Source organism: Plectropomus leopardus, chromosome 16 (assembly GCF_008729295.1).
Source record: "Plectropomus leopardus isolate mb chromosome 16, YSFRI_Pleo_2.0, whole genome shotgun sequence".
NCBI classification, from domain to species: domain Eukaryota; kingdom Metazoa; phylum Chordata; class Actinopteri; order Perciformes; family Serranidae; genus Plectropomus; species Plectropomus leopardus.
In genome coordinates, this window is record NC_056478.1 from 12,937,125 (window position 1) to 12,948,632 (window position 11,508).

At 40.9% G+C, this 11,508-nt stretch overlaps 1 protein-coding gene across 1 annotated transcript in view; it reads right to left on the bottom strand.

Moving 5' to 3' along the window:
- usta (uronyl 2-sulfotransferase a) overlaps positions 1-9,257 on the bottom strand; it is a 79,078-nt gene extending 69,821 nt beyond the window's left edge. Inside the window, exons 1-2 of the mRNA XM_042504039.1 lie at positions 9,227-9,257; positions 7,211-7,905 (exon numbers count right to left, since the gene is read on the bottom strand). Of these exons, the coding sequence (XP_042359973.1) occupies positions 7,211-7,442 (232 nt within the window). The 5' untranslated portion in view covers positions 7,443-7,905; positions 9,227-9,257. The remainder of the gene's footprint in view (positions 1-7,210; positions 7,906-9,226) is intronic.
- Between the last annotated feature and the right edge of the window lie 2,251 nt (positions 9,258-11,508).

Sequence of the window (11,508 nt, forward strand, 5' to 3'; positions counted from 1 at the left end):
CACACACTAATTATTTTCCACTTTCGTTAACAGTGCAAGATAGGGTTTTCTCATCAAAAAGTCTATGGGATCTTCCATTGGATCTTGGATCACTGCAGAAAATAAACTCTGTGACAAACAGGAGTTTATGATACTTTCACATTTTGTTCAGAAAGATAATCTCCACAAATGAACACCACTTTCTGGATTTTTAAGCCTAAATGTAATTGCCAGAAGCAAAAATATAACGTGAGGCTACAAACAAACTACAGTACAGTCACATCGCCACCACAACATTGCTGAGAAGATGTGTGCAATCAAGCTTGTCTGCACAACATGCACATTTTCACCAAGAGTCTTACCAGTTCATCTAGCAGAGCAGAAAAAAAAAATTATGATGAGATGTCAGTCTTTATCCAATAAACACTTAAATCAGTTACTCTATCTGTAACTGCCAATCTTATCTGATGTTGCATGAGAGCTGGGCTACACCCCAGACAGGTCGCCAGATTATCACAGTGCTGACATGTAGACAAGCATTCATGCACATTGAACCTTTCCTGCATGTTTTAGGGAGAAAGCCATACAATGTGGAGACCCGGAGAACATGCAAACTCTACACAGAAGAGCTTAATCCAGCCAGCAGGTTTGAACCAGGTTAGTGACAGTGCTAACCACTGCACCACCCCAATCAACACTTGCAATCAGCGAAGCATGACATTCACTGTATGTTTGTACTGTGCATGTTTGACTCTGTCTGTCAGAGTTGAGGTGCAGCATGAGTGAAGCATCCTGTGTCTGCATTGTCCACATGGAGCTAGAGGTTTCTCGGCCTTCTCACAAACTTTCACTTTCCCTCTTTGCATCACTTCTCTCTGCAACTTCCCCCTCTTATCCTTTGTATGCATGTTAAGTGTATTCAGAAGCACTACTTCTACCAAGTGGTCACCAGCCAAACTAAACTTTATTTGAATTCACTTAAACACTTTGCTTTCACCCACTTCCTGGCCAGCATCGCTGTAAATGTGACAGAAACTGGAGGGAGGAGAGATATCCTGAAGCTTCGTCTGTGTCCACACATACCTGTCTAATCCCCAACACCGCCCCGCAGTCTGCAACTCCAACACTTTCCCCGCCAGTTTCTGGTGACTTAAATTAATGTTTTTGAGTTTTACAGAGTTCTTTTGAGAAGCAGAGCAATGCTTAGTGAGAGACGCACCGAGTTTGTTCAGAGTTTATGATTTATGGTAGCGGGAGAGGGAACTGTAACAACACACAAACACTGAGAAAGACCTGAGCACTTAAGAGTCCTTTAAAGTACATAACATTTGTTCCCTTGGAAGGATTCAACACACCATGTAATCCTGAAAGATCCATCTCAATAACTGGAAGATTTGAGAGAACAAGAAAGATACTCCTCTCTCGGCTCCAAGGAGCTACAAGAGGATGGTTTGCAATATTAAAAAGCAGCATATTACCATCAGCAAATTCACAATCCCTAAGATCACGACAATACTGAGAATCAACTTTAAATGTCACTGCAGAGATATATGGTGTGTGTGAAGAGAGAGAGAGCCAAACACAAGCTTCAAGCTCTGTCAGAATCCAAATCCTTTTCTATTTTCTATTTTGCACCTTAATCATAAATTCAGTCAGTTGCTTCCATAAAGAGAGGCCCAAAACTGGCAGCTAATAATTTAATTCAGTCTTTTAGCTTTACACTGATGTTTCCTTGACCTGTGAACAGTCAGGGTGGCCCACAGCGGTGAAACAAGCTGTCCATCGCTCTGAGAATTTAATCATGTTTCAGTCACAGCCCTTCCAGCTCAGCCGAGTCAAACGTCGAGGGGAATAACTGCTACACAGTCTGGTGTGATTGTGCAATCACACACAGAGACACACCTTTACGAGACAGACGCTTCACTCAAATTGAGGCTTTCTGTCCACGTAATGTCAGTACGTATGTGTGTGTGAGAGAGATTAAGAAAGTGTAAGAGAGAGAGTCCATGACAGGCTGTCGGTCCAGGTCTAAAAGGTCTGCACGTTTTGCAGCTCTATGCTGAGTGACACCCTCAAACACCAACCTCCCCGCCGGCCCAAACAAAACAGGGTCTGTTTCTTCCACAGTGCGTCCGACTGAGAAACACACACGCTCGCGCAAAGTCAACCTACTATTCTCTTTCCCATACACTCCCACATTCACTTACCCCACCAGGAATCCTCACCTTCATCTTGGCACAGTGTGGCCAAAAGTAACACAAGTCAGCTTAAGGTAAATAAATCAGCCAATCACTGGGTGCTTATAGGAGGCCGCGAGCCTCACATACAGTATACACACATTGGAGGATTACTAATGCTGAATATCCTCTTTATTTCCTCATTAATTCCAGTCAGTGGGGTAAGGAGTTTCCCCTTCAGCTCCTGACTCACCCAGCAAGCTGTTCCACTCATCAATCTACAGTATGACACTGAGACAGATAAAGTAGATTGAAGTCTGAGAGAGACTGAGTGTCTGTCATTGACGGGGTGACAAAAAGGGAAACTGCAGAACATTCAGTACTTTGTCAACTTCTCTCAAAACCATTTTGCCACCAAATCTTGAGAATATTCTGCACAGCAAGCTCTCCACGTTCCCTCCTTTCTTCCAGATTTCACGATTCTCACCTTTAAAGGGATAGTTCAGATCTTTTGAAGTGAAGTTCTATGAGGTATTTATGCATAGTCAGTGTATTACTTACAGTAGATGTCAGTCGGCACGCCTCTAGTTTGGAAAGGCTGACTGAAGCTAATCGATGTACTGCTGCAGAGGAGTCTGCAGTGAAACATATAGATAACTGAAGGAAGTCCCATTGAAAAAAATGTCAGTTTAAACTCCTGCAACCTTGGCTGATTAGCCTCTCTTTCAAAAACATGGTATGAAGGCAATGAGCAACTGAAATAGAAATTAGAAAAAGGAGAAGAAAACAACCTAATAATTGGAGCAAAAAAATAGGTGGGGAAAAAAGCTTAAAATTTTAAATAATTCAAAAAGATAACTAATAACATATAATTATGATAATTAGAAAACTTTTTCCCTATTTAAAAAAAAAACCAACTTTCTACATCTGTTAATTTCTTGCAATTGGTGAGACATTTCTTTCCAAGTTGCTCATTGCTTTTTTCCACATTTTTGAAATAAATCACACCAACTTGCTCAGGCTTCAAAGGTTTAAATACTTGTAAAAGGCATCTAAAAGCAGCACAAGGAAACTGATGTCAGTCCAGGTTTCAAAGTACTGAGCTTAAGCTGACATTTCGAATACTTTTACTGCTTTATCTTACTATGCAGTGATACTTACAGTGATTTCAAACGGTCAAAGACGTTAACATCGCTCCCTTCAAAGCCAGACTCCATTGAGAAAATTGTTTTATTTTATGTCGCTGAACACAGAAGCTGCTGGTCTACACCTGCTTCAACAGTTATTTTGTAACTGTTTGAGGCGGCGGTAGATCAGCAGCTCCTGTGTTCAGTGAGCGATAATTACTGTTTTGTTGGATTTGACAAAAGCAATTAACTGCTTCCCTGTCAGAAAGGGATGTCTGATGGAAAAGTAAAGCAGTGAAAATACTTCCAATGTAGCATATTCTTAACTTGAGATAGATCTGTTAGGTGGGACTTTTTTAGGGGGCTAAAAATATGTTTGGTCGCTGACCCCTCTGCACCAGTACATTGCTTAGCTTCCATACTGACCCCTAGCCTGCTTCTCCAAATTGGGAGCATGCCACCTGACATCTAGAGTAGGTAATACACTGACTTTGAAAAGGAGTGACTTAACTTCAAAAAATGAGCCATTCCTTTAAGTGCTCAAGACTGAAGCCTATCAGTCTGGTCCTCCCTCTCCTTCCCTTCTCCACCGAACAGCCGACCATTTCAGAATCCAACTTGAAAAACTTTAAAACACCCATTACTGAAATCCCACTCAGTAACTTAAACACAGCGTCACATCCTTCGGCCATCTGATTCTGGAATAAAGCACTTTCTCCCTTCCCCGGCCGGCATTGTAATGAGCGGAGACGATTACTCATCCAGACCCCAGCGGAGGTGCTACAGTGTGTTTGTGTCACTGTTACATAAGAAACCCCCCTTCTGAGGTCGACAGACTATGGAGGAGTCAGTGTGTTTGACAGGCCCTCGAGGTCTCTGTGCAGAGCTGCAGTGGAGATCACGTCATGCAGGTGTGTTCATTCATCTCCTAACAGAGGGATTCCTCACCCTCATGGTCCACATGTCTGAGGGCTGGTGGATTATGGGGGTGCAAATAATAGATTTGTTCCTGTCTGTTGGCTGGTTGTTTCTGTTCGAGTCTGTGTGAATACATCTGCTTCATCCTGTTCCTGTGTGACAAAGTGTTTGAGATATAGCTGATAGGTGTGTGTGTGTGTGTCGGTTGTAGAGCATTCTCAGAAGCAGAGTGCTCCTCGGTGAGAAAGTGAGTGTAACAGGCGTAACAGCTGTCCGACTGTGCGCGCATTAGCTTTGTGCAATTACTCTAAAACAAAATGCATCGATTGCTGCAATTTCTGAATCACATTTAGGCTGCAAAGTTTCATCAGACTGAGTTTTGCTTCAGTGTGTGTTGTGTACATTGAGTCTGCTTAGGCAATCGAGCTGCATTGTAGGGGAAAGGATTAAAGAGATAGTGTGGATTTTTTGAAGTGGGGTTTGTATGAGGTTCTTATCCAAAGTAAAAGTATAACATAAAGTAGATGGCAGTCTGTGTGCCCCCAGTTTGGAGTAGCAGGAAGGAGTGCTGATACAGAAGCTAAGCAATTACTGCTGTGGATGGTGTCCAAAATAAAACATATTTTGGCCACCCGAAAAAAAAAGATGCACCTAAGGCAATTAACATCAGTTTAAGTGTGCAATATATTTAGCTGTATCTTTGCTTTCCACCAGACAGCGAAGAACTGAAGCCGTTACATCACTTTGATTAAAGACAGACTCCACTGAGAAAACTGATGTAATATTGCTGAACACAGGAGCTGCTGCTCTATCGCTGCCTCTATCAGTTATTTTTATTGTGCTTTTGTTTGACTTTATGCTATAAAGAGTTATTTTGGATTCACACATAAAACAAATAGGGTTGTAGTGACATACTGGTTTTAAGGTATACCACGACATGAAAGTTGACAGTTATCATACCGCGCACATTTGTTTATCTACGAAACTTAAAGTAATGCGACTGGATGGAGAATCTCACCTTAATTTTAGTTATTTTCAAAATGGACACTATACTTTTGTCCAAAAAAAATGTTCCAAGTTTCAATTATAGAAATTAAATGTTTGTTCAGCCAAAACTAACCTTTCCGTTTTCACTCCTTTATGCATCACTCTGACTGATAATAACAGTCATTCTGTAATACTGTGATACTGTAATATTTTCTGAGACTGTTAATGTACCATGAAAAGCTCATACTGTTGCAACCCTCAACACTAACTGATTGAAGCAGCAGTAGACCAGACGAGTTAATGGAGCCTGGTGGCTTTGACGATAGCATAGATGGGGAACTGAAGCTGTTAAAAGTTTCCCTGTTGGAACAGATTTTCTGACAAAAAGGTAAAGGGATGAAAATAATCTCAATATAGTGTACACTTCATCTGATATTGATTCTTTTAAGTGGGACTTTTTATAGGTGGCTAAAATACATTTGCTACTGCTGACCCCCATCCACAGCTGTACATTTCTTAGCTTCCATTTCAGCACTCCTGTCCTTTCTCCAAACTGGACACATACTGAGAGACATCTACTGTGTAAAATATACTGACTATGGATAAATACCTGATACAACCCCACTTAAAAAAAAATCTGAACTGTCCCTTTAACACTCTCCAAATAAAGCAAAAAAAGGCTTTTCGTGTGCTGCAAAAAGTACACTTCAAAAATATCTGCTTATGTTTCCAACACTGCACCAAATCAAAATGATTTTTTGACAGCTGCAGTGTGCAGGCGTGTGTGCACGCATGCATGTGCCATATGTGTGTGCATGTGTGTCTAGAGGAAACCAATCTGACCCAGGGGATTAGTGGCCGACTTGGTGAGTGACTCTCATTCTGTTCCAGATGTTTATCACGAAATAAAGGCCTTGAGTCCTCTGTGAGAAATAGGTAGGAAAACAAGCTCCTTTCAACACACAAACACACACACACGCTTTCCCAGCTGTGGCCTGACTTGTAGCAGTGACAGACATGTTGATAAGAAGTCACTTTTAAGTCACTGTAGCACATATCAACACACCAGCACAAACTTCCTTTTTTGAGGCTTGACACATCTCGTCCTAAAGACTGACATCCATGCAGATGCAGCCAAACATGAGGCTCTTTTTCTTGTTATAACTTGTATAGTTAAATGACATAATGAAGCAGTGCCAAGTCATATCTACAGGGGGAAAAAAATCAAATTTTGAATTGTTCCCTTTAGGGCAAGATATTATTAAAATTACAGATGTATCTCTTTGACGTGAAAACAGCTGGCAACATCTATTTTATAACATACATACTTTTCACTGTCTCAATTATATGAGCATCAAGCCTCAGACAGAGCACACCAGCCTGCATTTAGTCTTTAGAGAACACTATCGCGCTTGTTCCACCGGTGCCAGTCGTGCGTAATGAGCGCCGAGTGTGGCTGGAGCGCACCAGCTGGCTGTACAAGAAGAGGTGTCAGTCATCATCCGCGTACAGTACGAATATCTTTACAGTTGCTGAGTTCTTGTTACCATAATAGATCACAGTCTCGCTCCGACAAGTCAGAACTGATCTGCAAATGGTGCAAAGGGGAGCGCATTCCTCAGCATTTTGGTAAATTTGTTGAAATTTAAACCATTAAGGAAAAACCTTCTGAGATAGGAGATATGATAACATCATACACAGTTGTGCACGCACTTGCTAAAATGTGTGTCAATAACTTCACATAGAGCCACTTCGGGGGTTTAAATATTATGAATGATCACCAAGATAACTCCTCAAAGGTGAATGGGGTCGAGGAGACGCAGTTGACCCCCATTAAACAGACTTTCAGCTGGGACTGAGAAGTGCAAGCCCAAATAATCAGCTTTTCATTTTAGGATGAACTTTCCTTTACACGTCTAATCAAAGCAAGGGCGTCTAGACGTGCACTGCAACTTCTATTCACAAGAATCTCTTTGAGGATGACGCGCTGCAGCCAGCACAGAGAAAATGAAAAGTTCTTACCGAGATACTGTCGGATGTCCAGCAGGATTTTTGGGGGTCCTCCGTTCAGCTGGTAAAAAAGGGAGCCGAAACAGAAGAGGAACAGCGTAGCCATGCAGAAACCATAACCTCGCAGGGAGAATCGCAGCGGTATAACAGAGAGTATGCTGTACTTTCTGTTGTTTCGCTCTCTAACGTGGTTGGGAGTCTGGTTGTTGCTGTGAAGGGGACTGCCGCTGAAATTCTTCATCATCTCCTCCTCACAAAGCGCCGTGGAAAGTCACCCATCCGCCTGTGGAAAGTGAAACTTGTCGCTTTGGGAGCATTTAGAGGACGGGCGGCCAGTTATTTTGGAGACGCGCAGGCACCCGGGCTCTGTGCTCCGCTGCCGCAGCCACGGGGTTGTTTTTTGCGCACAGCGATTTTCGCTTCGGCTCGGTCTCTCTCGTTTGCGCTCGTTGGGTAAGTGCTCCTTCCTTCCGTCCTTCCAGCCGAGTTAAGGGTCCATCCTTCTGCTCGGAGTCTTTTTGGGTGTCAGATTACTGAACGTGGAAAGAGGAAAAACTTCCACCTCATACAGGGTTTGGGTTGGATTGCAGTGCGTAAAAACAGCGTCACCCAGTGTTCAGGGGAGAGAGGGGCTTTACATGCAGGCAGTGGGCATTCACTGGAACGAGTTTGATTTGTAGCAGCCCGAACAGAGACTGACAGGAGGTCTGTGGAGAGAGTTTAAAGCCAGCTGTTAGTTCACTATTTTCATTTTAGCTTCCAGTTTGATGATAAAGGTCGACTGTAGTTTAATAACCATTTGAAACCTGAGCAGATTGTTTTGATTTCTTTTAAAAAAAAACATGGGGGAGGTAACAAACTACTTAACAAGACATGGCCCAAAAATTAGCAAAAAAAGAGAGTAAAAAGCTGCAAGAAAATACCCTGAAAATAAGACCAAAAAAGGGCCAAAAACAAACAAGCAAATACACTAGAAAAACTACTGAAAATACTAGAAATATCTGTATTTATTTTGTAGATTTTATCATATGTTTGTAACATAATTTTACATATACAATTATTATAGCATTTCTTTGTTTAGTAATATAAAAACAGATATTGTTTTATTACATACATATAACACAACGATGAAGGTGGTTATTTACGTATGACACGTTTACATTTGCTCGTTATTTAGAGAAAGCATGGGAGATGAGAAAAAACTCTTTATCAGGATAAACTGTAGATTTATAACATTTGTAAAAACATATACATATCAGTGATATATTATTTTGTAACAAATTAATTTTGTGATTGTACTTTTTCTTTTTGCTGATATGTGTCAAAGTAGAGGATGACATGTTTTGTATTGTGATGGTTTATAATATAATCCCATGTGGGATATGCAGAAATGGCATAACACAGATACACTAGTAGTTAACTGCAGGTTTAAACATATTTTTCTTTTCTTTTCCATTGCCTTTTTTTGCCCTCTGTGTTAACAAAATAAGTCAAACAAATTAAGGCTAACTCAATTTTCGATTTCGCATTTAGCTCGGAAATTCATCTGAACTCAGCATAAAAGTCACGTCGATCCAGGTTTTCAGATGGTTAACGATTTTTAGATATGGCACTGAAATTGATACACAGTGCGTTTTGTATCAGTGTTCAAATTCTCAGCAGTTAATTTAATCCACGCTTTAGTGCACTATAACATACAAACAATGCACAGCAAATTTGAATGTACATATGATGCGATGTAAACTACATTTTACTCCAGTATACCACAATACAATTCAGCCGTGTATTTCCGGAGGAAAAATCCAACTTAGTGTCCAAAATCTCAGTTACTCGCTATAAAGTTCACAAAGTGAGCGAATAAGTGAAAGATTTCAAACACAGTTAATACATGTGTAGAGAAGCGATTCTTCCGAAAGTGAACCAGGCGGCGTTATCGCCAGCTGAAGAGATGCACTGTAGTCCACTAGCTATCATAACAATGTTTACAGTATGCGTACACGAAATGTGGTAAACCGTCTTCAATCTTACCAGCGCTAAGACGTCCTTAATCATCTCCCACGTCGTTTTCTGTCGCTTGGGACTTATTTTTTAATGTTTATCTGAGGACCGCCAACCACGTCTGCCCTGTGGCTGGTGCTATGGATGTGCTGGAGTTTGCTTGTGGCCGACTTCCGCATTTTCGTTTTCCCGCCCAAACGACCAAAGAGTGTACAAATGGATCAAGAGAGAAACCCCCCCCCCTTCCCCCTCCCCACGCGCGCCCGCCCGCCCCCCGCCCCCTTTCTGAAACAGCGCAAACTTCAATCAAACGGTAAAACTAGGGAGTCTGATCAAATATGAACCAAGATTATGTTACTATATTGCGCATTTCTTGCATGAAATATCTTCAGACTCATATTTTAGTGCACTGTTTTGACTGTAATACTGGAGGTTGTGAACAGGAAGTTTCATGTTTACTGTAAGGTTCCTCTCTGTGTACATCCCGTGCATTTAATCGTTTTGAGTGTTAACTGCAGAGACTGTAAAACAAATTTCCTCCTTAAAGGACAATAAAGTATGAATCTGCATCTTTCAACAAACTTACATTCATGATTGTAAAAACATGGCAAAAAATACATAAATAAACACATAACCCTTAAATATTGGGGTTTTTCAATAGCAGTTCAAAATTACAGACAGTATTATTAAAAATAAATTTACAAATAGGGTCTATCTTGCCACAGTTTTCAGGTGTGAATATATTTACAGGACAAGTGTAGAATAGTTTCAGTGCGGGCATCACATAAAGCACACCTTGAATCGGTTTAATTTTTTTAAATTTAACAAAAAAAGGGCCATTTTTATTTCAGTGGAAATAAAACAGGCAAGCTGGCCTTCCATCACTAGCTATATGAAATAGCCTCCTTACAGAAGTAAAATGACCTCTTTACAAAAGGATGAAGATGCTTGATGTTGAAAAGAAGTTGGTGTGATGAATACCTGCACACTTTTTATGTATGGGAGAAAGAGAGAGAGAGAGAGAGAGAGAGAGAGAGAGAGAGAGAGTGTGTGTGTGTGTGTGTGTGTGGTGTGTGTGTGTGTTTTAAACTTTCTCTTTCCCCCCAGGGCCAGCTGTAAGGATCTTACACTGAGCCATTTATCTTTCCACAGCAGCGCAAGACCCCACCATTAGACTACACCTGCACTTAGGCAACAACAGTCATTCAGCACGTTAACTACCTCTCCAAGACTTTCACCGGTGACAGCTACAGTAGTCAGGGGAGCAACAATGGCTTTGAGAAATAATTTGGCTTGAAAGACAAAAGGTAATAAAGAAGAGCATAATAATTCTGCTGAGGGCCTGTTGGCTTGGCCTTTCCACAGGTAAATGAAATGAACAGTATTTTGCAAGCTCGGCACAATACGTGTGAATGCATTATAGGTTTATAGCCCAATCTCCCCTGAAGCACTGAGGTTTATTACACAGAACAATAGTATGGAGGTCACAAAGGTCACTGATGTAAATCAGGTTTAGTCTATTCAGAACTATTGGCAGTGGGATTTAAACCAAATCATTTCTGATAGTGTCATACATTTTCTTTGGACTTTGGAAGAAGAGTGAGGCACCCAAAGGAAGCACACAAACGCCAATGTTGATTACTTCAACCCCCAAATTACCATTTGTTTATCAATCACTAACACCATTTGATGTTGAATTTGTGAAGAAAACCTCTTTCTCGTAACCTTGCTGCCATGAAAGAAGAATGAAAGTTATGGGGTCAGCGTTTAACAGCAAAACTATGTCAAAACATCTGTTTACACACTTTGATTCTCAGAGATCCTCAGAGTTTGCTGTTTGTAAAATGTCATACAGATTCAGTTAGCAGCGTATACCCACCTGTGATTACCAAAGGTTTTGTGTACACTACTAGTGTCATATTAGACTAAATAATATAATGAGGAAAAAGCAGGAGATGGAGAGAAATGATCCTCATTTGGGAATGATGACCATTTGTACATTTCCACTAGGCCCAGTGCGGTTAAGACTAAGAGGCTACTTAATTGAGTTAACCATACCATAATAAGAATCAATAGGTTTCTGTGCAGGGGGTATAAACATGGGAGCTACAAAACCAGATAGTTGGATTTGCTGTCCAACACTAAAGTAAACTTTACAGGTCAGACTTCACAAACTTTTAGAAGACTACTTGAGTGACTTCTGACCTCTCAGGAGAGAAACAAGTGGCAAGAGAATTTCCCTATAAGGATTGATAAAAGTATGATACTCATTACAGTTTATGAAGGAGGAATCTTTGGTATTATAATGGCTT